The sequence below is a fragment of the Ovis canadensis genome, chromosome 1, assembly GCF_042477335.2.
Source record: "Ovis canadensis isolate MfBH-ARS-UI-01 breed Bighorn chromosome 1, ARS-UI_OviCan_v2, whole genome shotgun sequence".
Lineage (NCBI taxonomy): Eukaryota > Metazoa > Chordata > Mammalia > Artiodactyla > Bovidae > Ovis > Ovis canadensis.
Window position 1 is genome coordinate 105,283,131 of NC_091245.1, and position 27,613 is coordinate 105,310,743.

Genomic DNA, 27,613 nt, shown 5'->3' on the forward strand with positions numbered 1-27,613 from the left:
ATCAGATTCTCTACCACATACTCTCGCTTATCAGCTCTGTTTGGAAGAAGTGTTCTTAAACGGTTCAGCTTGCACTCTTCACACTTCAGCAATAAAGGCCTCAATCTGGCAGAAGATCCCGCCTTCCAGGTAGTCACGGAAGCGAGGCAGGTTTTGTCAGTTCCTACATTTGCACTCACAGAGGCAGTGAGGTACTACCTCCTCCCCTCCAGTTTCACGTCGACAGAGTGGGTTTAGCAGCTGCAAGTGTTCCCCCTAAGAGGAAAGGGCCCCAGACCGGAGGATGGGAGGCGGTGCTGTGGCCTCAACCTCCTCCAGGGAGGGCACCGCGCTTCCTCAGTCGACTGCTGCCTCATTTCCTGAGCAGGAGGAGGGAGCGGAAAAGCTGCCAGAAGGCCAGGCCGGGGGCTTTCCGGCTGTTCCCACCCTCTACCCCCCACCCTTCCACGGTAAATTCGGCTCTGCTCCCCTCCAGATCAGAGAGGCATCCACCTACTCTCACCCTTTGGGCCGGAAACCCCAAACGAGAGCAAAGTACCCCACCCCACCGGGGAAGTGGGGGAGGGAGAGGCCGCTGAGCCCCTCCCTTGACCGCGCCCGACTCAGAGGGATTGAATGAATGAGCCGGGAGAAAAGAGGAAGAAAGCCACGCCTCAGACCCCGGGAGGCTCAATTCCTTCAAAAGTCAAGTCCGCTTGCTCCAGCAGCCAGTGTCCCCCTCACCGACTTGAGGTCCAAGTGAAGCTAAGCCCCACCCATCCTCCGGACTTCAACTTCATCTCGGATTATGCTGGCCCCTAAGGACCGTGCTCCACCGCAAAAATCCGGCCCCACTTCGGGGTCCCATCTGCTCCAGCGCCTGCCTCTCCCTCACGCGCCTCGCCCTCTCCGTACCTGTTCTCGGGCCCGTCTTTCTCCCTCCACTTCCCGCTGGAGGCGCTCGGCCCTCTCCTCTGCATCATCGGCCTGCTGCTGCAGAACCTGGATCTTGCGCTTCACCGCCTCTATGGTGGTGATCCCGGCCATGGTCCCCACCCAGCTTCGGCTTGCCTTCGGGTTCCTGCCTCCTCCGCTCGGCGTTGCAGCCGCTTCTCACCCCTACTTCCGCCTGCTCCGCCCTGAAATACCGGAACTCACCCACCCGCCCGGATGTGACGCTACGACCGCCGCGCCCTCCCACCGCCAGGCGGGCGGGAATGCAGTCAGTTAGAGGGAGGCCAGCGGCCGAAAGCGAGGGGCGGGCCCGCCCAGTACCCCTGGGCGACCGTTTCCTGACTCTCCCTCCGGCCAGCAAAGGAGGGCGGGGTTGGGAAGAGGGAGGGCTACCATGGTAACCAGAAGGCGCGTAGTGGTTAAGCCTCTCCAGCCCTGGGCAGCCTGCCCACAGTGGTTGACCCCTCACTCCTGGCACCCTGTGTCCTCTCCAGAACATAAACACCCCACAAGCCTCTACTTCACCCACCCCACAAATGCTCCAAACCCAAGTGATAAAAAAAGCCTAGACTTTCTGGGCCTCATCTTTAAGAGTGCTGCTCTCCAGTCTCCTTTCAAAGTCAGGTCAGGTAGGTGCTCTCCCGTCTCCTGAAAGTCAGTGAAGGGAATTAATGGGGGGTGAAAAGATGGGCAGTGGGTGAAGAGATGGGCAGTTTGGCAAAATTCTCATTCTGTTTGACACCGGTTATGAACGTGTTCTATTCAGAATACTGGTCTTTTCCCCTGTTACTTTTGAGAATCAGTATACACCAGTGATTTACCAGCCTCTCCAAACCTTGAATGATTCAGGACTTTGTAATTAATCATTGCTTACAATTCCTTTTGTAGGTGAGGAATGTGTCTTAAGCCTCCGTTTTATCAGAAGGAGTCCTCTATTACAGACTAGTGTCACCAGATCCTTTGTGCAACAGCACTGATAGGAGCATCTGAAAAGCATGCACAGTATTGTGAGTCTCAGCCTTCCCTCTGTGTTAGAACTTTCACCAATTTCACACTACTTCTGCTTCCAGGTACCCCAGGAGCTATTTATCAGTTAGAAACCACCCCTACAGGCATTGCCATGCAGGATTTTTAGAAGCACAGTAATAAAGAGCCTGGAGGATTTTACTCTTCCCTCTTATTTCTTTGTATTCCTCCCACCTTCTCAGTAAGTAATAGTAATAAGCCTCTCCTGTGGTGCAGATCTCTTTTTCTCTAGAGAATTAGGATGTCGACCAGGATTTAAAATTAAGAATCCTGACCCCCAAGAAGATTAATAAATAAGACATCGGTGCTGCGCTCAATGCCTTGTTCTGAAGACACTCCCACCAGAGGCTGTCTTCAACTATCTGCATTTAGAAATACTGAGCATTTAGACTAATCAGAGGAAACAGAAACAACTCAGACAATAAATAATGTGCTTGATAGAGTAACCTATACACTGATTTACCACCACCATTCCCCCGCTACCCCCAGGAAATGGAAAGAAAAAAGCAGGGTTTGAAGTTTCAGTAAACTCTGCCCTGATGGCCTAAGAACTTTCCCAGCTCTCTTTGGAGAAATCTAATGAGAGGGATTTTTGAGAAACCTATATGCAGGTCAGGAAGCAACAGTTAGAACTGGACATGGAACAACAGACTGGTTACGAATAGGAAAAGGTGTACGTCAAGGCTGTATATTGTCACCCTGCTTATTTAACTTATATGCAGAGTACATCATGAGAAATGCTGGGCTGGAAGAAGCACAAGCTGGAATCAAGATTGCCGGGAGAAATATCAATAACCTCAGATATGCAGATGATACCACCCTTATGGCAGAAAGTGAAGAGGAACTAAAAAGCCTCTTGATGAAAGTGAAAGTGGAGAGTGAAAAAGTTGGCTTAAAGCTCAACATTCAGAAAACGAAGATCATGGCATCTGGTCCCATCACTTCATGGGAAATAGATGGGGAAACAGTGGAAACAGTGTCAGACTTTATTTTTTGGGCTCCAGAATCACTGCAGATGGTGACTGCGGCCATGAAATTAAAAGACGCTTACTCCTTGGAAGAAAAGTTATGACCAACCTAGATAGCATGTTGAAAAGCAGAGATATTACTTTGCCAACAAAGGTCTATCTAGTCAAGGCTATGATTTTTCCAGTGGTCATGTATGGATGTGAGAGTTGGACTGTGAAGAAAGCTGAGCGCCAAAGAATTGATGATTTCGAACTGTGGTGCTGGAGAAGACTCTTGAGAGTCCCTTGGACTACAAGGAGATCCAACCAGTCCATTCTGAAGGAGATCAGCCCTGGGATTTCTTTGGAAGAAATGATGCTGAAGCTGAAACGCCAATACTTTGGCCACCTCATGTGAAGAGTTGACTCATTGGAAAAGACTCTGATGCTGGGAGGGATTGGGGACAGGAGGAGAAGGGGACAACAGAGGATGAGATGGCTGGATGGTATCACTGACTCGATGGATGTGAGTCTGAGTGAACTCCGGGAATTGGTGATGGACAGGCAAGCCTGGCGTGCTGCGATTCATGGGGCCACAAAGAGTCGGACACGACTGAGCGACTGAACTGAACTGAACTGAATGAGAGGGATTATGTAAATAAAAATGAGACTTTGTCATCTCAGTGCTGATCAGCAGGGGACACTATTGCACTGCTCCCTTGCCCTACTGAAGAACTAGAGGACTTCATTTTAGACAAACCAAATGAGTGTTGAGAGCACCACTGCATTCCTGAGGCTGGTAGATTTGAACAGATAATCTTCTCTCAATCCAGGGAAACAGGTGGACTGACTCCTAATGACCTTTAAAAGCATGATGGATGGGCAGCACGGGGCCTAGTGCTATTGTTTTCCTGGTAACCAACAGTACAGTATATCAACAGGTGTATATGTCTGTCCTCTCCCTCTTCTCCCATCCCTTTCACCTCTTAGCCTTGAAAATATAACCTGTGTGTCCTAACTATTGCATTCTCCTTTTGTTTTACCTTCAACAGCTTCTGATTTCATCTCAGATCAAAAGAACCTTCCACATGGTTGCACCACAGTGTGAATGTTCTTACCATCAGTGACTTGTACACTTAAACATGGTTAAAATGGCAAATTTTACAGTGTGTATATATTTTTAACAATTAAAAAACAAAAAGGACCTTGGATGAATTTATGGAGGAAATAAATGAAGTTCAGACTGACCTTGCCACACCCTCACCCTTTCTTTGTTCAAGGAGTCCTAGCAAATCCTATGCTTTCCAAATTGGCTTCTCAGGTAACCAGCACTCCCAGGTTCTCTTCCCCTTATATTTACATCAAAGTAATGGTGATCGCAGCCATGAAATTAAAAGAGGCTTACTTCTTGGAAGGAAAGTTATAACCAACATAGATAGCATATTCAAAAGCAGAGACATTACTTTGCCAACCAAGGTCCATCTGGTCAAGGCTATGGTTTTTCCAGTGGTCATGTATGGATGTGAGAGTTGGACTGTGGAGAAAACTGAGCACCAAAGAACTGATGCTTTTGAACGGTGGTGTTGGAGAAGACTCTTGGGAGTCCCTTGGACTGCGAGGAGATCCAACCAGTCCATCCTAAAGGAGACCAGTCCTGGATGTTCATTGGAAGGACTGATGCTGAGGCTAAAACTCCAATAGTTTGGCCACTTCATGAAAAGAGTTGACTCGTTGGAAAAGACCCTGATGCTGGGAGGGATTGGGGGCAGGAGGAGAAGGGGATGACAGAGGATGAGATGGCTGGATGGCATCACCTTTTCGATGCACATGAGTTTGGGTGAACTCTGGGAGTTGGTGATGGACAGGGAGGCCTGGTGTGCTGCGATTCATGGGGTCGCAGAGTCGGACACGACTGAGCGACTGAACTGAACTGAATGTGCTTTCTTTACTTGTTTATTCATCTCAAGGGCAGAAGCTGAGCTGTGAACTCCCTTCCTATTAGAAAGAGCGCCCTCCCTTCAAAGATACATGTATTCTGTGCTGCTGACTCTGACTCTTGCTCTCTACTTGAAACCTGTTGCCTCCTCTTTATTTAGTGCTTTCCCCAATTCCCATAGACACCTTCCTTTCCTTCTTTGACCCTTTGAGGCAGCAGCCAACAAACTTCTGTAAAGGGCCAGATAGTAAATATTTCTGATTTTGTGGGCCGTAGTGTGTGGCTGCTACTCTCTTGTAGGGGGAAAGTCAGTAGCTTGCTGCTGCTACTAAGCGGCTTCAGTCTTGTCCGATTCTGTGCGACCCCATAGACGGCAGCCCACCAGGCTCCTCCGTCCCTGGCATTCTCCAGGCAAGAACACTGGAGTGGGTTGCCATTTCCTTCTCCAATGCATGAAAGTCAAAAGTGAAGGTGAAGTCGCTCAGTTGTGTCCAACTCTTCGAGACCCCATGGACTGCAGCCTACCAGGCTCCTCTGTCCATGGGATTTTCCAGGCAAGAGTACTGGAGTGGGGTGCAGTAGGGCAATATGTAAATGAATGGGCATGGAAATGTTCCACCAAAACTTTGTAGGAAACCAGGCCGAAGCATCGTTTACCCCACAGGTGATAGTTTGCTGACCCCAGCTTTGAGAAAAGAAACCTTTCTTCCAGTTGCCATCTTCAGTTCAGTTTAGTCGCTCAGTCGTGTCTGACTCTTTGTGACCCCATGGACTGCAGCACAACAGGCTTCCCAGTCCATCACCAACTCCCGGAGCTTACTCAGACTCATGTCCATTGAGTTGGTGATGCCATCCAACCATCTCATCCTCTGTTGTCCCCTTCTCCTCCTGCCTTCAATCTTACCCAGCATCAGGGTATTTTCAAATGAGTCAGTTCTTCGCATCAGGTGACCAAAGTATTGGAGCTTCAACTTCAGCATCAGTCCTTCAATATTCAGGACTGATTTCCTTTAGGATAGACTGGTTGGATCACCTTTCAGTCCAAGGGACTTTGAAGAGTCTTCTCCAACACCACAGTTCAAAAGATGGGTTTCCATCTTAACCCCAAGTTTGTTTGCCTCTTGCCTACAAGCTTCTCCTCCTATTTCTTGTTCTCTGACATATCTCTGAGGGGACTTAATGACTTTTGGGGAAAGCTAACAAGAGGGAGAGAAGTTGAGTGAAGTTTTTTTACCCATACTTTACATATTTAAATGGTTTTGGTAGCTTCCTATATGTCTATGAGAAGTTTCTTTCAAATGAATATACTGAGTAGACCCTGTCTAGGTGGGGACTGATGTGTGCTTACGTGTGTATGTGTAAGGACAAATAGAATTCATCTCCAACAAATTCCTTTATCTTTCCAATGGTATCAGTATATTGTCTAGAGCCTCTATGTCATTCTTTCTCTCCCCAAATCTTGGGTTAATCTTGTTTGTTGTTTTCATTGTTCCTGGAAATACCTCCTCAAACCCATATGCTAGCTATACCAGCCTAAGGACTTTCCGGGAGAGTTGTTACAATTTTGTTACATCTCACAAAATTGTTATCAACCTGACATTGTGTCCATTTGTGAAAACCTACTCCTATGCCTATTTATTTGAACCAGAGAGATATAGTCATCTATCCTTATAACCTAAGTTAGGCAAGTCCAGCAGGCCATCAAGCTCTAGCCCAAAGTCCGGGAGTAACCTGTGATGTTCACAGTTTTCCAAGAAGGGAGAATGAGTAGTTTGCAGTGGCGTAAACTTTTGGAAACTATGAACATGTATCATGTATATAATACGCTCTCTGTCTGTGACCTCTGGTGTGATATATTCAACAACCCTCACCACTTCCCCAGGTCACTGAAAGTGGCAGAAAGCCAGCAGGGAGATCAGAAACCTAAGAGTAAAGAAGTGAATGAGAGGATCCGAAAACATTTCTGAACCTCCTACTCTGTTTCTAGCTGTTTTCCGAAACCAAATGTGATTTAAAAAATACTTTCTTACTAACTCAATGCTGAAAATTGACTGTATTTCCATCAATACCAGAACATTCTTTTGTTGCTGTTAAGATTCCTGTGTTACTTTTCTTCCACAAATCTTTTCTTGTAGTCTCTCATTTATCTTTGTGGTTAACTTCAAGGTTGACGATAAAGGGAAATGGGTGACTATGAGATAACGTGAAGTGGAAAAGAGAGTTTATTTCATTTTCAAGTGGAAAAACTCAGCCCTAGAGAAGCTGAATAATTTAATCAAGGTCACAGAGTGAGGTCTGGTGGTAACAACTTTACTCCCTGGTCCTTCTTATTTCTGATATATCATTCTAAGATTCTCTCAGCTGCCCTATAAGCAATGCTTTCTATGGTATCTCTGTGGCATAAGGTCAGATGCCCACATTGGCCAAGATAAATAAACCCATATAGGGCCAGGGTCAGTGTGACCTCCTTTGTCCCATTGTGAAATCTGAGCTAGCTCTGCTGGGCAGTTGAGAGATGAGAGGTTCCCTATTAATACACATATCTACGTGCCAGTCCTTGGACACAAAAGCTAAGAATGTGGCATGGGGGAGGAGGTGGGGTAAGTGATAGCACTGTGGACTTGGAGTTCCCTCCCTTTGTCCAGGTCCTGGGAAAGAATTAAATCCTGGATTGAGGGTAAGAAAAATGAGACTTCTGCATGTTTTAAAGAATGAAAGTATATGCCAATAAGGGTATACCAGCATGTGGGGAAAATGTATGTGGGTATCTACGCCTATGTTCTGAGAATCCACAAGTGTATATATGTCCAAGTATGTTTAGAATTCAGTTGTTAACATGAAGATCTATTTGCACAGGTTGAACCCACCCCCCAGTTTCCCTGTACTCACATCGGCTGCTTTCTTCTCCGCCAGCTCCAGCTTCTCCTGAGCATCCTTCAGAGCTTCCGAATACTTGTCCAGCTCATCTTCTGTCCCTTTCAGCTTCTTCTGCATGGCTGCCAGCTCATCTTCCAGCTGTGGAAGCCCCAAGAGTCACACACAAGACACGCAGACACAACAGTGCAGGCACAGACCCTAGGCTCTTGAGCCTGACAGACCCCTGAGCTCACCCTCTATATTACCATCCTCAGAGAGACAGCACACGTTCTTCCTCATCAGTTTCAGCCAACTGCCCCAGGAATGATGCTATGGCCTTGGCCTGTGACCTTGTAATCTCTGACCCTAAAATGACCAGGCCATGCTGAGTTTTCATTAAGACATTGGGATGGTAAATATCTTCAGATGTCAATGTCTGTGACCCCATTTAAGGGAAAAGAGATGCTGCATGCCAAGCTCCCACCTTTTCCTCTAGAAGTCAGGAGTTATTCCAAAACATGATCCACTCCCACTTAAATCCAGCAGACAGACTGTGGCTCAGAAGGGGCCACTGACTTTCACAAGGTCACACAGTCAGTCTAAGGCAAATACCCGAGATGCCCTCTTCATGTGCTGTGAGGCTGGGGAAGAAGAGGAGTCCCTCCTGCCCAAAGGATGAGCTGGCACCAGTGGTCACTGCCTTTCCCACCAAAACTCTTCTATTTCAGTTTGGTTCACCAGCCGGTAAGAGAGACCAAGGCTAAGGCCTACCTGCTTACTTCTTTCTTCTGCCTGCTTCTGCTCAGCTTCCGCTTGCTCTGCCCGATCCAGAGCATTCTCCTTGTCCAGCTTCAGCATCTGCATCTTTTTCTTGATGGCCTCCATCCTGAACAGTGGCCGCTTGGGAGCTCACCTGTGAAAACTGGAGGACTGGAGACTAGGGAAAGAAAGGAGGGGCTGCTGGCTAAGTGACTAGCTCCCCAGACCTGGGCCTTTATTTCTGCCCATGGCTCCACCTCTTGCTCCTAATATGGTCTTCCCAGCTCCCTCTGCCCCATCATTGTTCGCAGGGGAACACAGGGTGAGACACTTTGATGGACTGACATCACCAGCAAAGAAAAATTAGGGAACAGCTGAGGCTGATTTTAGACAATGGAAAGTGGGGGAGGGAAAGGTTCTCCCTGACCCTGAAACTTTCCACTCATACTGGGCAGCTCCATGCATATTTTAAAAGAGCAAGGAAGGGGGAGGGGTAGGATACTGAAACAGAGAAGGGTACTTTGGCAATTCTAGAATGGTAGTTTTCACCCAAAGCATGACTAGTTTTCCTAGTTTGCCCTTCAGCTTTCCCCTGACTCTCATCCAGACTGTGTTGGATGCTAATCAAATTCCATTGGTTGAGTTTTACATTTTGATTCCTGGTATTTAGGGATCTTGAGCAACAGTGAAGAGGGGAGATCACCCATGATCCTTGACAATTCCCCAGATCCCCAGATCAAGTTACTGTGCTATTTTGAGAGTCTCTAATGGGCAGGGAGACATTATTCCTCCCTGCTTAAGAACCAGGGGGATGGAGTAAGAGCGTAGGGTTGGGGTTTGGATGGCCATCCCAGAGTTTCAGGCCAGTGGGCAGGGAAAGAAAAGTGGGAGACACAGTAAACCAGATAGGATCACGTCCTCTGTTTCCCCATAGAGATCTTTAAATAGAACTTTCATACCCACATAGACCAAGGTCTTGTTGCTCTCTACTCTTCCCACCCTCTCCTCCCTTCTTCACAGCTGCCCCCAGTCATCATCATCATCACCATTACCAGCTCTGTTCTCCCTGGCTTAGCTCCAGGCTCTGTTCATTCCACTTGGAGCCTTGCTACTGACAGGTGGTAGTTGATCCCTGACACGGGCACCATACAATCTGAGAATATGCCAGAGAGAGGTGGGCACTGTTCAAGGTGACCCGGACTACCAGGGAAAAATATAAATGGTGCTCATTAGTCATTATGTCAAGGATAGATGGGTGGTGTTAATACTAGGCTCCAACAATGGGGTGACTGAAATACCTACCTCTAATCACTAGGGGTAAATACACAGATAGAACCATCAGCTGAACCATCTTGAAAGAAAACAGAAAAACCAAAGACCCCTACTATTCGCCTTAGGGAACAGGAGTCCCAGGGGCAGGAAACATTGGATAATAAGGTGGGGAGATTGAATAAGGAGGAGAAGAATACAAGGACAGGAAAAGATCAGAGCCATTTCCCTTCTAGCACAAGGAAAAGAAGCTTCACAGGTGGCAGTAGTAGTAAAGAACCCACTTTCCAATGCAGGGGAAGTAAGAGATGCGAGTTCGATCCCTGGGTTGGGAAGATCCCCTGGAGGAGGGCATGGCGATCCACTCCAGTATTCTTGCCTGGAGAATTCCATGACAGAGGAGCCTGGTGGGCTATAGTCTAGGAGGTTGCAAAGAGTGGGACATGACTGACATGACTTAGCATGCACACACAAGGGAAAGAGAGAGGAAGATTTGATACCCAGACTCCAGTTCTCCCCTGCTCCCACACTAGCCCTCCAGGTTAAGATTGAAACCCACATGGGTTGCAGCCACTAGTCTTCCAAAGGGGTCTTGGAGAAAATAGGTTCAGTAAAAAAAAAAAAAAAAAAAAAAAAAAAACCAGGACCCCAGAGCCCCAGAAGTTGGGGTAAGAAAGAGTATGATGCCAAATTGCCTACTGCTGTAAGAATATGTTTGACATTTAGTTGGTTCCTAATTAAACAACCCAATATCAAACATATCACACAGAAGCAGGCAGAAGAGCTTTCATGGCCCTCTGCCTTCCTCCCCACTGCAAAGAAAGGGCAGAGCAGACATGTCAGGCACCAACCCCTGAGAGCCATCTGTCTGGGGAAAGGGCACCAACCCCTGCTCTTCACCTCCTAAGACAGCCGGCTCTTACTCATCGGCTCTTCGTGCCATCCCTGTCTTGGCTCCTTTGCTACCAGTGCCTGGCCTTTGCTTGATCACGTTAGCCTACACCAGGAAGAATATCTGGCAGCCCTCTGCATCCGGGCACCTATCCTTTCCAAAAGCTCCAACACAGTTTCTTCCCCTGGTGTCACAGCCTCAGCGCTCAGAGGATCAACGGTGTCAGCAGCCCCTTGTCAACCTTGCCACCTGCTCCCCTCAGTTCCCCTCCAGCTGCCCCCAAGGCTTTCCGGGAGAGGGGGTGGGGGCTTGCACGTCCTGCTTTACCTTTCCAACTCCCCCACAAGGCTGCTGAGGGCCTCTCAGCGGACCCTTTCCTGGAACCTGCCTGCTCTTGAGAACTAGAGATGAGTAGCTATGAGAAACTTCCAGAAGGCTTGGTTGCTTTTCCCCACCATATTGTCCCTTCTCACCTTCTCCCCATGCCCTCCAGGCATCCTCCTCCTCAAAGTCACCCTTGGCTGTCCCGGAAGAGAAGCGTAACCTGTCTTACTAGCAGGCTCCAGCCCAGGCTCCAGAGAAGACTTAAGGACAGCCTCTCCTGCCTGGCAGACTTGAAACCAGGATTTTAGAAGGACAAGGTGAGGGAGGAAAAGGCCTCTGCCAGGAAACAGCCAGCAGTCCTTGGGACTCTCCTCTTCTGGGGCTTCTTACAACGCAAGCTCCTGAGTTGGCTTCTTTAAGGGTCTTTCCTCACAGGGGCCTGCTTTTCTGGGAGGTTTCTCTGCTGAAGAGAATCAGGTCTGTTGAATGTCCTGTGGCAGGCAGATGCTTCTCTCTACTGTGGCAGAAAGGAGCGCGAGTTATAGCTGCACTGGTGGGGTGGGGTCTTGGATAGAAGCGTGGGGTGGGAGGAGGAGGCTCTGCTTCAGCCCCCAGGCCTGTTCCATGTGTCCTTGTTCCCATTAGTCCGGACACCCCCACCCCGCTCAACGTGCACACACAAACAATCTGCCAACTTGACAGTGCCCTTGATCTAGATCGATAACTTGTCCCAAGCTCCAGTCAATTCGTATTGTGTGGCTCTTGCCTTCCAGGGAAGACTAACAAATGGGCCTACAAGCCCCAAGGTAGACACCTGTGGTGTTGTCTTATGGCTTTCAGTCTGTGTGTAATTTTTTACTTTCTTGACCTTCCTTTTTTACCCTTAACACCCACACCTGCCCCAAATTCTAGTTCCCTTTTCTGGAAACCTTGACTGCCCTGGAGAACCGCAGGCTGGAGGGCAAGAGGCTGGGAAAGGGATTTTAGCAGGAATTGAAAGGACTTTAGTGGATGGCACCCCACTCCAGTACTCTTGCCTGGAAAATCCCGTGGACGGAGGAGCCTGGTAAGCTGCAGTCCATTGGGTCACTAGGAGTTGGACACGAGTGAGTGACTTCACTTTCACTTTTCACTTTCATGCATTGCAGAAGGAAATGGCAACCCACTCCAGTGTTCTTGCCTGGAGAATCCCAGGGATGGGGGAGCCTGGTGGGCTGCTGTCTATGGGGTCGAACAGAGTCAGAGATGACTGAAGCGACTTAGCAGCAGCAGCAGTGTTTGGCAAACTCGGGGAAACAGAGGCAGAGACAGGAAATATTGGTGTAGGAGGGGAGCAGCTCTCCCAGGAAGAGATTGACAGGGTGGCATGTCCAGGCGGAAACCTCAGATGGCCTCTGATGAACGCTTTCCAGCTCTCCTGGAAGTACCTTCTGTGTAGCCATTTCAACCCAGACTGAGTCCTTTTGAGCCTGAGGAGCTGGGTAAGGCACTGGCCACAGAGGGAAAAGGGGCTGGGGAGGCATGAAGGGGTGAATTACTCAGCTGATGTGATGAGAGCAGACAGGGCAGGCAGAGAGGATCAGAGGCGATGGGCTCCGCAGGGGGCCGGACTGCCAATACTGGAGCTAGCCTGGCACTGACAAGCCCTGGGGAGAGAGGCCAAGGTCAGGGATCATGGCAGAGGGGTGGGGCGTTCTGTGGGCCCAAACGAACAGAAAAGAAAGAAAGGGGGTTGATGAGAGAATGTGGCGGGAGGTAAGGGGCAACCAGGTAATAGAGTTGAAATAAAAATAGAAAAACTATCCAAGGACAGGGAAACATCATTATGGGTTATCATCTCTGCTAAGTGCTTTATTTAATCCCTACGGTCATCTAGTGAGGTAGGCATTATCTCCATTTTACATATAAAGCCCTGTAACCCAGAAAGTTAAAATTACTTGCTCAAGGACACACAGGCAGCAAATGACAGCCAGAATTCAAACCCAAATCCGTCATATGGAAGCCTGCTCTCCTAACACCAGGCTATGCTGCCTTGCATGAGGCAGCGGGTGGCTGGCAGACAGATACAAAGAGGAGAGAAGGGAGGTGAGACAGACCTATAGGCAACAGAGTGGAGGAACAGGCAGAAGGAATGGGAGACTCAGTCTCAGCTTAATGGGTCAAACCCAGGACACAGGTGTGTGGTTTTCTCTCCTATAAAACTCCCACCATACTCGTCATGACTTGTTCGCCGCCTGCCTCCTCCACCAGCCTGGAGCTCCGTGTACTGTTTGGTGTCACAACTCAAGAGCAGTTATTGACTAAAGATTAGAGGGCTTGGAAAGCAGGGCTAATGGAGACTGGAGGATGAATGGACATTTAGGACAGAAAGAGAAAGACAGGGCTGGGATGGAGAATAATATTTGAGCTGCCTAAGGGGGCTGGCCAGGGGGCCAAGCAGGGCATCTTTGAAGGGCTTGGGTCATAGGAAATCTCCTAAGAGGGAAGTGGGAGGATACCTACTGCATGCCAAGGGCAGCGCTTGCTCTCTACACGCATTTATCTTATTTAATCCTCATACTGTTTCTGTGAGATGGGTACTATATTCACTTTCAGAAGAGAAAACTGAGGCTCAGAGAAATAACCTATACATACACAAGAAGTGAAGCCAGACTTTGAACCCAAACCTGACTCCAAAGTGTGTGCTTTTCTCTTTATACCTTGCTACCTCTCTGTGCTCATCAGTGTGGTGAGGAGAGGAGGAAGGAGAAGTTCTGACAGCTTAAAATGAAAACGGCGTATTGAAGGACAGAGGCAGACTTGGGGCACAGGGGAAAGAAAAGGTGTGAGTTTTGCAGTGTGGACAGAGCCACAGTGTAGAGAGCAGGAAATCAATGTGGGAAGGATGAGTCACCGATGAGAATGCAGATGGCAAGGTGAGGGATGAGGGGAAAAGAAGTATGATGGCAGTTAAGGAGTGATGGTGTGTTTCTGCTCCTGTGACTGGCTACAAAGTGGGAGTCTCTCTGGCTTGAGATATCATTTGTATATAAAGTGGATCTTTATGAGTAAGGTTCTCTGTGGCCTATAGATGCCTATGATTAATTAGTACTTTTCAGAATTTTGAATGGATTAAGACGTCACATGCTCTTTCTAGTCCCCCATAAATCCCACCATTTCTTTCCCCCTCATAACTGCTATATAACCCGCCTGAACCCTGAAGGCATTTGAGTTTGGAACCCTGTCATTTCGAAGAGGTGAGCATTCAGACAGAAATTCAGAGGAAAGAGACTTTTCCAAGGTCTCACAATAATTGGCAAAGTCAAAACATAAAATCCAATCCTACATGGAAGATGTCCATCAGCAGATGAATGGATAAGAAAGCTGTGGTCCATATACACAATGGAGTATTACTCAGCCATTAAAAAGAATACACTTGAATTAGTTCTAATGAGGTGGATGAAACTGGAGCCGATTATACAGAGTGAAGTTAGCCAGAAAGAAAAACACCAATATAGTATACTAACACATATATACGGAATTTAGAAAGATGGTAACGATAACCCTGTATGCGAGACAGCAAAAGAGACACAGATGTATAGAACAGACTTTTGGACTCTGTGGGAGAGGAAGAGGGTGGGATGATTTGGGAGACTGGCATTGAAACATGTATAATATCATGTAAGAAACGAATCGCCAGTCTAGGTTCGATACAGGATACAGGATGCTTGGGGCTGGTGCACTGGGATGACCCAAAGGGATGGTATGGGGAGAGAGGTGGGAAAGGGGTTCAGGATTGGGAACTCATGTACACCCGTGGCGGATTCATGTCAATGTACGGCAAAACCAATACAGTATTGTAAAGTAAAATAAAGTAAAAAAAAAAATCCAGTCCTACTGACATCAAGCCCCATAGTGCCTGTGGATTAATAGGCAGATTCAGAGCTATTGTCCAAGTATACAGAAGAGATCTGTGGAAGTGAGATCAGAGAGGTGGTGAGCAAATCCAGAAAGCTTTATCAAGATACTGGCAGCTGTGAATAAACACTTTGAAGTGGGCTGAAAGAATAAGCCAGTGGTCCAAGTCTGAACTTTTAAGAACTAGCTTTATTTATTAAACCAAATCAGGATGCACTGCTCACGTTGTTTATCTATCCACCTCCCCTCCACTCACGTCAATACTGCATACCTCATTCTGACCACAAGGCGTCGCTCTTGTTTTTACCATTGTTTCATAGATCATTTTCCAGATAGCACCGGGGGTTGACAAGAACAGGAGATGTGAGAGTGGGAACACTGTCCTAAGCTCTGGGCAGATAACTATAACCAGAGGAAAGTGCGTTTAGAAAGGGACGCTGGAGGTAGTGGGGCTCAAGAAGGCTAGGTTAGCAGATGCGGTGAGAATGGAAGGACGTTTTGAATGCCATCAGAGTCTCTCCACGTAAAAAGCTTTGCCCTTCTCATTTAGTTCTTGCTGGTACTGCTGATGCTCCTTTTCAAACAGCTGGTGCAGGGCAGCTTGACGGACCTGGTGGGGTGGATAGAAGAGTGTGATACTTGCCCTCTGTGTACTTGCCTTCCTCATTCTTTCTCCCTGGTTGCTTTCCCATCCCGTTTTCTCTTGGATATGGAATTAGCTATGGCTTAAAATTAAGCAGGAGCACAAAGACTAAACTTTAGAGGGGAAGCCAACCCATTTTTTTCTCTGGGGGTGTGCAGACCCACGTCTTTTCTGAGAACACACCAAAACCCACAAACTTTTCTAGGCACCTGGGATACAATGGTGACATGACAGCAACAGGGGACTCCAAGGAGAGAGGTTCCCAGAGGCAGATGCTAGGCACTAAGGCACAGTTTTGCCAAGGTGAGAGGAGCAAAGACTAGACAGCTTTGGGACTCTGCAGCTGGATACAAAGAATCGGTGAAAAGGAGCTTTGATTTCAGGGTTAAGAGTTGCTGCTCTGGTGTAATGGCAGCGACCAGGAGCTTGGGAATCCCAGTGGGAAAAGGAATAGTGCAGTGGAGGGTGAACCTTCGGCCATGAACTCACCATCAGCAACTGCTTGTTGGCCAGTGCCAACTCCTGTACCATGGTGTCCTGCATCCTTAGGACAGCATATGGGTTTCTCCTCTGGCTTAATGTTATCTGCCACAGACAGTGCATGTGTGAATTTCGCCACCTGTCCCAGGCACAAAGGTAGGGGTTGAATAGGTTAGAGTTAGGAGGAGAGACAAAACCTTGTCAGGGAGGCTCTTCTTCATCAGAACTTCTGTACCATTGTCAGAGAAGACTGCAAACTCCTTGAAAAGGTGACTAGTACTGGCTTAGCTTCTCCAGGAAAGAACACTGGAATGGGTTGCCATTCCCTTCTCCAGGGGATCTTCCCAACCCAGGGATCCAACCTGGGTCTCCTGTATTGTAGGCAGATTCTTTACCATCTGAGCCACCAGGGAAACCTTGATTTAGAACCTAGCATATATTAATAGGAAGTATATAATTCAATCACCATAATAACCATGTGTCATAGGTATCAATTTTTGCATTATACAAACAAGGAAACTTAGTTCAGGTGAGTTACCCAAGGTCACCTGATGGCAGACCTGCGTATCAAGTCCAATCTAAGGATTGATTCCTTCCATCATCCAGTGATACTCAGTCTTGGCTAGACACACTGTGGAATCATTTAAAGTTTTCTAATACACAGCAGGATTATATACGTGATACACACATCCTCTGTTCAGATAATCTTGTTGACATTTCTTTTAAAAAATCAAGTATTTTTTACAGATGACTGAAAAATATATACAGGGATATATAGTAAATGAAAGCTGGAAGCATCATTCTTCTGCCCCAGTTCATCTCAACAAAGTTATCAGTTTCTTGTGCATCTTTACAGAAAAATTTTCTATCATGTATTAGCAAGTATAACTTTTATTTTTAACATGAAATCATATATTTACATAAGCAGTATTACATAAATTTGGACTTTTCGTATCAGCACTTAGAGATTTGCTTCATTCTGTTTAAAGGCTGCCGAGTACTTTTATAACAGAATTTCACCAGCTACATGTTACTTCTAGCTTTTTTACTTGTATGAACAATACTGTCATGAATACTCATGTGCGTACATTCTATTGCTTTTGTAGGTATGTGTATAAGGTATTCCTAGAAGTTGAGTGGCCAGTTCAAAGGATCTGTGAATTTAAAATTCTGATAGACTTTACAAAAAAGGCTGCATCAGTCTTGACTCCCATGAAAACTATATGCATTCTTTTTATCTCACATCCTTGCTATCTCTGGGTATAACCTATGAAACCTTAAAACAGGCTTATCCTAGCTAATCTTAGGCCATTTTAGTCAGAATCTTCTTCTGGGTTACGGCCTTTTTTTTTTTTTAATCTTTTGCCACATCATGCAGCACATGGGATCTTAGTTCCCCACCCACTGCATTGGCAGTGAGCAATCTTAACCACTGGACCACTGGGGAAGGCCTAAGACCTTTGTTTTAAAAAAAAAAAACTCCCCAGATGATGAGATACACAGCTTAATCTTTTTGAGTTTTCTTGTTCATTCATTCAATAAACACCTACCGCATACCTACCACATGGTTGGTGAGTGTGATACCAGACAACAAATATTTGAATTTTCCTTAAAAAGTAAAACAACAAAAACTTGCTCCAATTTTCTTTCAGAGAATGGGAAGCAAGGAAACAAAGGCTGCTGCTTGCCTGCTTCACACCTATTTGCCTTTTTGAGGAACCTCTAACAAGATGAAGTGGATATCAGAGGAGGGCAGGAGAGTGAAAATGTCAAGCTGAAGCGTAAGGGAAAGGACAGAAGCAGAGATTACCTCTCCACCATCTTCTTAAGTCCCAGGGCCCTTTGAAAATGCTGCAAGAAAAGGGAGTTCTGTTATCTGCCTTGATTTCTAGTACCTCACTCTCAGTGCCCTAACACAGTGGGAGACAAAGATCTTTCTTTTCGGAGACGGGGGAGTAGCCAACTTCCGAGGGCAGGTGTGGAGAAAGTCCTATTCATGCAGGGGTTAGTATGCAGCAAATATTTGAATACCTACCATGTGCCAGTCTCCCACTACCCCCCACCCCGCTGCTACCCTTCAGTTACATCAAGGGCCTCTCAATAACTGTCAATTTCTGAGAAATTCATCTGGAAACCTTATCCAGGGGAAACTCATCCAAAGCAGCCTTTCCAACTCTGCATACCTCTTCTACTTTTCCGATCTTTTCCATGGACATGTCTACAGACTTGCTTGATGTAGTCTTAGGAGACTGAGCAAGCTCTCATTTCTGTTTAGTCACCAAGGATTCAGTAGTCATAGCAACATTTACACCTCCAACAATGAGCCTAGGCCTACGAGAGTTCATTGGCCACCTGGCCTGTTGCCCCAGAGACCTAAAGGGAATCCTGGTTCTCCAGCCTTCTATTAGTGACACAGGCACTTTTATGAGTAAGGACCCCAGTTGCAACTTTAGGATTTCTTCTTTTGAGATCCCACATGACCAACTAAGAGTTTGCATACCACAAATCCAGAGTTCGATCAAAGATCCCACATTCTGCAACTAAGACCTGGTGCAGCCAAGTATAAATAAACATTTTTTTTAAAACTAGGCTGCACCGGGTCTTAGTTGCAGAATGTGGGATCTTTGATCGAACTTTTGACTGAACTCTATTTCCCCAACTAGGGGTGGAACCAGTACTCACTGCCTTAGGAGCATGAAGTCTTAGCCACCGGACCACCAAAGAAGTCCTCACATGCCTGTTTTATTAAAAGACAACTGGAGAGGAATGAATCATATGCTTTATTTTTTAATTGTTCACTAAATGGTTTATAAAGTCAGATCAAGATATTGGTCTATTCCTTCACAGTATCCCACAAATAAGGAGTGATGGGATTATATCAGATGTTAAAACATTCCTGTTTCAATTTACTCATGACAGTATACAATGAAAGTGGAAGGCAGATCCTCGCATGTTAGAGAAGTTGTGTTAATGTTCCCGTTAACATCCTGGTTTAAGTGGAACACCAGAGTAAGTTGTTCTAGGTAGCACTCACGGGCTCCACCAATTTCCCCAGTATTCTGTATACCATTTCCACCAATCAACTCTTAGATGTTTCAAACCAAAAGGCTCCCATTCAGCTGTGTACAGAAGACAAGACACTAAGCCTGGTCACCCTTGGGATAATTTATAGTCTGGAAAATGACAGATGAACCATGATCAAAAAACCAAGTGAGGATTTTTAAGGAAGTTTTGACAGAAATATTGAGAAAAACATCTAATTCAACTCCAAAGAAAAGTGATACCAAGGGAAAATAAAGTCTTAACTGATGTTCTGAAACTGGCCATAAGAACGGGTGGGAGAATGATCCTCTAGGCATGAAATCTTAAGAGCTCTGAACACAACCAGGGCTTCAGCTGATCCAGAGCTGGGCTGACCCAGATGACCTGAGTGAGGCCACCCGGCAAGCACACTGCAGTCTGTGTGGCTCCTTCAACAGTGAGAGGCCTTCAGCTCCATCACAGAGTACTTTCCAGTGTGTTATAGTTGTCCTTAAAGCTCTTCAATTCGAGGAAGTGCTTGGCACGTTTACTCTTCTGACTGGAGGGGAGGTATGTCACCTGGATGGTTGTTGGGGAGACTTCAGGAGACTGGGTTAGGTCTTTGGCTGCTGACTGGTGTTGTCGCTGAGAGCTCCCACTTCGTGCTTTGACCCTGAAGAACACAAAGAGGGCTGGTCATGGACAGACGAGGACTAATGGAAGAAAACAATTCAAGGCTTCCATATCCTATACATGCAATTGTAGCCACAAATCATCTCTGTCCTATCTTACAAACTAGTTACTAAAATCCCATGTGGTAGCTTACCACTGAGTCCCTGCCTCTGACTCAACCTCGTGTTCATTCCACTGTGCTTAAAGAAAACTTAATTCTGATTCACCTAATGTGTGCATGCCACTAATATACTCCCAGTCCAAAGAGTCCTTTGAAACAACTGACCTCCAAAAAATAATATTGAAATTAACTATTGAATTATCATAAGTTAGGACACTAAATCTGGTTCTTTTACCAACATGTAATTTACTCACATCCCATTATCCCTTTATGGTGGTATCACCCCTTTTGCAGATTAGGAAACTGAGGGTCCATCAAGGAAGGTGCCTGAGGTCACAAAGCTAGTAAGTGACAGAGAGCTGGGATTAAAATCTAAGTTTGTCAGATTTTAGAGCCTATACTCTTCAATATACCTATTGCAACTTTCTAGAAACTGAGATCCAAGAGACTATAAACTTTTTAAAATGTGGTAAAATACACATAAAATTTACCATCTTAACAATTTTTAAATGTTTACAGTTCAGTAGTATTAGGTACATTCACACTGTTGTGCAACCAATGTCCAGAATTCTTTTCATCTTAGAAAACAAACTCTCTGCCTCTTAAACAACTCCCTATTCCTCCTTCCCTCCAGCCACTACCAACCACCATTCTGCTTTCTGTCTCTACGAATATGACCACTCTAGGTACCTCACATAAGTGGAGTCATACAGTATTTTACTTTCAAAGAAACTGAACTTGAACAGGCCTTTTCCACCCTTTCCAAGGGTTTTCATTAGTTTCCTAAGTAGTTTTTATAGGACCTTTGTCTTTAGAACATATAAGGATATATAGAAAACAGGACAGACATGCCCCTCATCTTTTGAGAAAGAGTCATAATCAACACAGCAGAAAGCAGATGTATTATTTTCGTGGCTGTAAGTAATTCTTTATTCCAGATTGGCTTTCCCCCTTTACTCTAATGTTTACATACATGCATAAACAACATATTGAAGCTCTGTTAGCAGGTATTTAAAATGTTCCCAGCAAAAAGTCATGAAGTCTCTTCTATAAAACACAGCTAGCTCTTTAGTGATACCTTTTGTTTCAGTCAGGGTTATTAATACTTTAAGTGGTAATAAAGTTGGCTGACAATTAATTCTTACTTTTATCAGACCAAGATACAAAGGAAGACATTTTTGTTTGCTGAAAAACTATTTTATTCCTTTTACTGGTATAACAGATTACACCAATTCTGACATTTTACTGAGTTGGACAAAAAAATCAAAATAAGAAAAGAGATACAAAAAAGTAGGAGAAACTTCTCTTACTAGCTTGCATCTACTTTCCACCATAAGAAAGAAACAGCTCTAGGACCTGATTTTGTTCAGTGCTTTTGAAAGTAATCTAACTGTGAAAACAACCCAGGACTACTGTATTCTCTAACCAGCTTCCTTTGACATGTTCCCCTCCAAACTCACGCTGTGGCCAGCTCACTCAGGGCCTCCTGATAGCGCAGGTACTCACTCAGGCCAAAGACCTGAAGAAAGAGGAAGAAAGAATGAGGATCTCTCAGTCTGGGGCATCCCTTTAGTTTCCTGAAGGAAAAAGTGGCCATTCACTGTGGCTTACCCCTGTCCCATAGCGGGCTGTCTCATAGCCATCCAACAGGGTATCAATGAGGGCCTTGCGCACACCCTTGAAAGGAGTACTAGTGTTTCGAAGATCTAGCAGGTAGGAGCGGAAATTCTTGCCCATTAAGGAATGGGGATGCCGGCCTTCAGCATGAAATGGGATCTCTGTGGAGATAACAGAACAATGATATCCCCTTTCCTGTTTGTTTAGTCTTCCTAATTAATTTCCCAAACTTAGAAACAGGTACAATGAGTGAGTTGGGGGAAAATTTTAAGAGAATTAAGAAGGCTAGAGATCTAGAGCTATGTCTGAGTGGTCATACAGTGGTGGCAATATAACTGTTAAATTATACCAATGGTATATAACAGTGTCATTTTCCTATTTACCCTCCTACCTACCCATGGTTTAAGATATAAACTATGTTTTGGTAGAGATAGAGCATTTCTGACAACAGTCATATGAAAAAAATGGAAAAAAAATTCAAGAGCATTTTTGACAATGGTCAAATGGAAAAAAAAATCAAGAACCATCTATGTAGGCTTGGTGAAAAAGCAGATGTTGCCTGTCTCCTGTGGAAAAACAAGCAAATTACCACTAGTTCATGAAACTAAAGGTATGCTGCTGCTGCTAAGTTGCTTCAGTCGTGTCCGACTCTGTGCGACCCCATAGACGGCAGCCCACCAGGCTCCCCCGTCCCCGGGATTCTCCAGGCAAGAACACTGGAGTGGGTTGCCATTTCCTTCTCCAATGCATGAAAGTGAAAAGTGAAAGTGAAGTCGCTCAGTTGTGTCCGACTTAGCGACCCCATGGACTGCAGCCTACCAGGCTCCTTCGTCCATGGGGTTTTCCAGGCAAGAGTACTGGAGTGGGGTGCCATTGCCTTCTCACAACTAAAGGTATAGAAAGAACAAAACAAATCCAGACTCTCTGGAGAAAAATAACTTACCTACATCATTTCCTTAAGGCAAAACAGTAACCCAGTACTCTCAAAATTAGCAAACTCCTACCAGTTGGGTAGGTGTAGAAAGGACAAATTCTAACATAAATTAGGTTCCTCCCTCTCTTTCCTGGGTGAGCTCTCAGAATACAGAACAGCTGCTGAGCAGCCCTTACCAGAGGCACGGATAGCATCCAGAGCTTTCATCCTGTATAGGTAGTTGTAGCAATCTGTTGAGAAAGAGACTGGTGTCAGGAATAACCCTCAAAAGAGTCTCCAAACTCCAGCAAGCTTAGTGCTTCCCAATCTAACATATGCCCAGTAACAAGGAACCACAGTTGTTGAATTTGACAGCAGCTGTTTACAACTGAGAAAAGGACTTCAGAATTTGTGAGACCCCTCATGAAGTACTGTCCAAGAACATGCTACATACTTTGATTTCCCTGGGTTTCCAGCTGTAGCAGCCTTGCATCATCATCTGCGAGAAGCTGAGGTTCATACTTGATATCCTGAACCCTGGACAGTCGGATATCAATCTCCTCTTTTAAGTCCTGTTCATGCGGAGAAAAGAATACACGGCCATTTAGCCTGTACTTTGCTTCCCATCAATCTGGAAATGGGGCAAAGTGGGGAACAACTAACAACAGAAGCAAAGAAAATGCTCATTTGGCTAATGAAAGCACCAGGTTAAGACTCAAGAATTTAAGAAATAATTTAAGAGAGAATGGGACTGGACTTGCTAAGAACCCCCGTATCTCTAAGCTAGATCTTTTAATCTGCTAGAATTCCTTCAAGTTTTATTACTTCTGACTTTCTGAAAATTCTTTTTTTCTGCACCGGGGAGCTGCATGAAGGCTTTTAGATTCCCCATCAGGGACTGAACCCACATCCCCTGCAGTGGAAGTGTAGTCTTAACCACTGGACTGCCAGGGAGGTCCCCTCAATTGGATTTAGAAGAGTCTTGGTTCGCTGTTTTTTCCTGAGCTGGGAAAAAATGGACATCAACTGTAGGTCATAATCTATTCTAAAACCCTATAAGGAGATCTGTATGTGGTTTAGAAGTTTGGGAACTATCTCTACCTGGTGGACCACAGGATTTCTAGAGGTTTTCTTCTAAGAGCATATTTAATTTTTTAAGTAGGTAATTCAAAAAGAAACTAGGGACTTCCCTGGTGGTCCAGTAGCTAAAACTCCAAGCTCCCAATCCAGGGGGCCCAGGTTTGATTTCTGGTCAGGGAACTAGATCCCACATGCTACAGCAAAATTTGCTGCAGTCAAATTACAAAAAAAAAAAAAAATATATATATATATATATATACACACACACCGTTAAGAGTTTCATATTCATTTTCTAACTTAAGAGGGCTGCCAGAGTCCCAAGAAGTATTCTCTTGTAACTGTTTAGAAACTTCCATTATGAAGTATGTCATACACAGAATACATTTCACATATATGTACACCTTAAATAATTATAAAATTCATTAATATGAACACCTGAATGCACTACTCACTTTAAGAACTGGGACATGACCAATGACTTCAAAGCCTTGTGTCCACCCCTGGTCAAATGCAACCTCCAACCTAAATTTCTCAAGTTTTATTTTTCTTTGCTGTTTTATCATGTTACCCTGAAGATGTTTAGCTTTGCCTGGCTTTGAACTTCATACAAATCGAAAAATATTTTGAATTTCTCTGCAATCTTTTAAAATTTTAAGTAAACTTTATTGAGGTTTAATTCAAATGCAATAAAATACATCCATTTTACGTGTTGATGAATCTTGACAAATGAATACTTTCATTCAACTACCATTCCAATCAAGATACAGAACATTTCCATCATCCCAAAATATTTTTCATCCTCCTCTGCAGTTAAACTCTCCTCCATGACCCAGGGAACACTGATGTTTTCTCTGTTTTAAAATTCTCTACAAATGGAATGGAATCATACGGTATGTACTCTTTTGTGAATGGCTTTCTGGCATTTTTTTCACTCAGCATGTTTTTGAGATTCATTCATGTTTGTAATTTACTGTTTCCATTCAAAAAGATTTTGGGGATTCATTTGTGTTCACATTCTTATCTTCAGTTTCTTTTCATTTATCATACTGTTCCAGAACACAAATATGTTTTCAAGTGGAAATTTATCGTACCATATTTAAAAAATATTACAATGCTTTATTCTTGTACATGTCTTCTGGTACACATGCAAAAATTAATTTCTGTATGGTAGGAATGGAATCGCTGGGCTGTGGATTAGGTACGTTTGCAATCTTACTAGACAATACCCCAGTATTTTCCAAAGCAGTTTTACTAATTTACACTTTCACCAGCAACGGGTAAGAATTTAGACAGAATGATTTAGAGCAAAAGGAATCTTAATCTCATCTAGTCTATGGTTGCCGGGAAGGGGTGGCAGTGATGGGGTGTTTCTAAATAGTCCAAGTTTTGACTGACTCATGATATAGTGTAAACTAACCCTGTGTCCTTCTTATGGGAGGCAGTTGGCATTTGGAGAACTGAGAGAGTCTGGAAGCACTGCTGAGGTTTCAGGCCACATCATTGAGGCTTTCCATGAAATATATCATCACAGAAAAATGAGAAGAGAGTTACAACACTATTTAATGAAAGAACACTGATCTAGGAGTTGACATAATTGTATACCAGCTCTATCCCTCCCACTAACCTGCTTTTCACTCAACGATGAATTATTAACTATCTACTATACGTAGGCCGTGGCTCTATAGCAGTGAACAAAACTAGCATGGTGCCTACGTTATTAGAGCTTAGGGAAGAGACGGGCATTAAACAAATACACGTAAAAGACAATTTGTAGTAAAATGCTATCTCAAAAAAAAAAAAGACCTAGTTTATAATGAGTCATAAGCATTCCTCTTTCTAGGAAATAGTACTTGAGGTAAGCTCTAAAGATCAAATGAACTAGCTACATGAAAACCAGAGGTTGATCATTCTGCCCCAGCGACAGCACACATAAAGATAAGAAACTCAATCAGCACAGCTGGATCCCAGTGATCAATGGAGAGCCATACTAAAGGAGGTTGGTAGGGGCAGCAGGCACCTTCTACCCAGAAGCGGAAGAGAGCAGCAGCAGGGTGGAGGTGGCAGGAGGGTATTAAGAGTTCTGATTTTGACATGTTGGGTTTGAGATGCCTATCAGACATCTAACTGGAAATGTTAGGTAGGCATCTGGATACACAAGTATGGAACTCAGGGAGGACTGGGATATAAATAAAATTTCAGTAGATTATTTAAAGTGAGGAAAGGAAGGCAGTTATCTTCAGGAGACAGTAGAGAGAGACTACTTGGTTATTCACTTCCTGTATGTCCTCAGTAAGTTGCTTCCTTTTCTTAGGTTTCAGTTTGTAACACGAATGATGGAACTAGATGATTTGTGCTGCCCTCATAAATCTAAATGGATTGGCTGGTGGCTCAGACGGTAAAGAGTCTGCCTGCAACGCAGGATATCTGGGTTCGATTCCTGGGTCAGGAAGATCTCCTGGTGAAGGAAATGGCAATCCACTCCAGTATTCTTGCCTTGAAAATCCTATGGACAGAGGAGCCTGGCCAGCTACAGTCCATAGGGTTGCAAAGAGTCAGACATGAGTGAGTGACTTCACTTCATAAATCTAAAGTTTTGCAAAGTTTGCCTCCTCACTGATGTGGGGCTAATTCTAATCACTCTAACTCCATCCCAAATCAAAAACAAAACAAAACCCTCAAACAGAAAACACTGGGTAGCTTAAGTTTAACAGGGAAATATCTTACCACAGAAAGTTTGGAATTTTAATTCAAGTCCTTCATTCTGCAGATGCAGAAACTGAAGTTCTTGGATAAGTTACTAGCTGTGCCACAGCAGTAAGCAGGACTCAAGATGACCTTTATCGCTCAGTGTACTAAAGCAAGCACGTGGGTAACTGGACAAAGAATACGGGAATTGAGTCATTTCGAAAGGCAAACTGCTAAGTCGCTTCAGTCGTGTCCGACTCTGTGCGGCCCCATAGACAGCAGCCCACCAGGCTACCCCGTCCCTGGGATTCTCCAGGCAAGAACACTGGAGTGGGTTGCCATTTCCTTCTCCAATGCATGAAAGTGAAAAGTGAAAGTGAAGTCGCTCAGTCGTGTCCGACCCTTAGCGACCCCATGGACTGCAGCCTACCAGGCTCCTCCGTCCATGGGATTTTCCAGGCAAGAGTACTGGAGTGGGGTGCAACTGCCTTCTCCCGGAAGGCAAAGGAAATCTCATTCTGAGCCCTAATAGATCTGGAGAACCACGCCTATCTCACGTTTTAAGGACCTACCTTGGGGGCATTGTGTCCCACAGGGACATGAGGTCCCCTTCGGGATTTCATTGCAAAGCGCATGATTTGCCTCTTCACAAAAATAAATAGCAGTACAAACACCTGTCCAAAAGGCAGAGAACCTTGAATTAAAAAATTAAACAAATAAAAGGCATGCCTTCAATTCAAATATCAATTGGGGTTCTCAGGGGTGCTTTGGGATATAAGTTGGGGCAAAGCAAGGCCACTACCGATACGGTGGGTACGGGTGAACCTGTGGCGGATATGCGTGGGGGGTCTGCGTCCCAGGGTTTAGAGGGAGGGTTCTCAGCTGGGGGCGGGGCGGTGCGAGTCGGTGACTTACGCTCCCAGGTACTCCTGGGATAGGAGTCAAAGCCAGAAAAAAGTGCAGGTGAGTGGGTGGAGAATGAGGACACGGGGGACTGCTCAAGAGGAGGGTCTCTACTGGGTCAGACGCGACTGCAGGAATGGGGTGGGGGAATCTCCTCACCAGGCTCCCGTAGGCCATCACCAGCACGACATTCACGCCAGACAGCCAGTTACTGCCGGACGCCATGGCCTCCCCACCCCGCGCGGAACTGCTCCGGTTTAACCCGCTGCCCTGCCTCGTCAGCCCGGGCTCCGCTGAAGCAACGGCGCCTGGGTTTCCTGAAACTCCCCGGCCATTTCCTTACGGGGACAGACCAAGGCTGACCGGGCCTGAAAACATGGCGGATGGGGGGGGCTAGGAAAGAAGAACGCTGCCTTCCCGCTTCCCCCAAGCACGTGACTCAGGCACGCAAAGACAACAGGGACCGGCGAGTGCTGAGACGCGGAACTACGCCAGTAAGAGGAAGCAGAAGCCCTCTGCTCGTCACGTGGCGGAGGCGGGGCCGCCGCGGAGGAGGCGGGGCACACGCGCGCAGCCGGAATGAGGTGTCTCGTGGCGAGGCGGCACGCGCACGCTTACGTGCGCGTCCCTTTTCGCGTC

At 45.6% G+C, this 27,613-nt stretch overlaps 3 protein-coding genes across 23 annotated transcripts in view; all 3 read right to left on the reverse strand.

Moving 5' to 3' along the window:
- TPM3 (tropomyosin 3) overlaps positions 1–8,786 on the reverse strand; it is a 28,286-nt gene extending 19,500 nt beyond the window's left edge. For 4 of the 16 annotated variants that reach the window (XM_069543346.1, XM_069543364.1, XM_069543356.1 and 1 more), the window contains exons 1-2: positions 8,470–8,786; positions 7,732–7,857 (exon numbers count right to left, since the gene is read on the reverse strand). In XM_069543346.1, coding sequence (XP_069399447.1) covers positions 7,732–7,857; positions 8,470–8,583 — 240 coding nt within the window. In that variant the 5' untranslated portion in view covers positions 8,584–8,786. Of the gene's footprint in view, positions 1–894; positions 1,314–7,731; positions 7,858–8,469 lie in introns of those variants that run through there. The other 12 variants (XM_069543405.1, XM_069543440.1, XM_069543433.1 and 9 more) reach the window with 5 other exon arrangements.
- A 6,222-nt stretch (positions 8,787–15,008) lies between these two features.
- Positions 15,009–18,280, reverse strand: CFAP141 (cilia and flagella associated protein 141). The gene is made up of 4 exons (XM_069575381.1): positions 18,146–18,280; positions 17,773–17,813; positions 15,972–16,101; positions 15,009–15,449 (listed from the first exon to the last, which is right to left on the reverse strand). The coding sequence occupies exons 1-4, from the start codon at positions 18,176–18,178 to the stop codon at positions 15,348–15,350; spliced, it is 306 nt and encodes a 101-aa protein (XP_069431482.1). The 5' UTR covers positions 18,179–18,280; the 3' UTR covers positions 15,009–15,347.
- An 829-nt stretch (positions 18,281–19,109) lies between these two features.
- Positions 19,110–27,570, reverse strand: C1H1orf43 (chromosome 1 C1orf43 homolog). Of its 6 annotated transcripts, XM_069575340.1 has the most exons (8): positions 27,134–27,509; positions 26,644–26,745; positions 22,761–22,878; positions 22,504–22,557; positions 21,388–21,554; positions 21,237–21,295; positions 20,031–20,117; positions 19,110–19,656 (listed from the first exon to the last, which is right to left on the reverse strand). In XM_069575340.1, exons 1-7 carry the CDS (start codon positions 27,197–27,199, stop codon positions 20,072–20,074), a joined length of 612 nt encoding a protein of 203 aa, XP_069431441.1. In that variant the 5' UTR covers positions 27,200–27,509; the 3' UTR covers positions 19,110–19,656; positions 20,031–20,071. The 6 variants fall into 6 exon arrangements, with proteins under 6 accessions (XP_069431441.1, XP_069431419.1, XP_069431452.1 ...); XM_069575318.1 differs by lacking the exon at positions 20,031–20,117 and having other exon boundaries at positions 27,134–27,570; XM_069575351.1 differs by lacking the exon at positions 20,031–20,117 and having other exon boundaries at positions 21,203–21,295.
- Between the last annotated feature and the right edge of the window lie 43 nt (positions 27,571–27,613).

Excerpts from the sequence above, each read along its gene's own strand:
- CFAP141 (XM_069575381.1), bottom strand. The coding sequence starts at position 18,178 with ATGTCCATGGAAAAGATCGGAAAAGTAGAAGAG. Across the intron at positions 16,102-17,772 it reads CTTAAGAAGATGGTGGAGAG|GTGGCGAAATTCACACATGC; the intron begins GTAATCTCTGCT and ends TGCCTGGGACAG. Across the intron at positions 15,450-15,971 it reads CCAACAAGCAGTTGCTGATG|GTCCGTCAAGCTGCCCTGCA; the intron begins GTGAGTTCATGG and ends CCACCCCACCAG.
- C1H1orf43 (XM_069575318.1), bottom strand. The coding sequence starts at position 27,199 with ATGGCGTCCGGCAGTAACTGGCTGTCTGGCGTGAATGTCGTGCTGGTG. Across the intron at positions 26,746-27,133 it reads TGATGGCCTACGGGAGCCTG|GTGTTTGTACTGCTATTTAT; the intron begins GTGAGGAGATTC and ends CCTTTTGGACAG. Across the intron at positions 22,879-26,643 it reads TGGGACACAATGCCCCCAAG|GACTTAAAAGAGGAGATTGA; the intron begins GTAGGTCCTTAA and ends CCGCATGAACAG.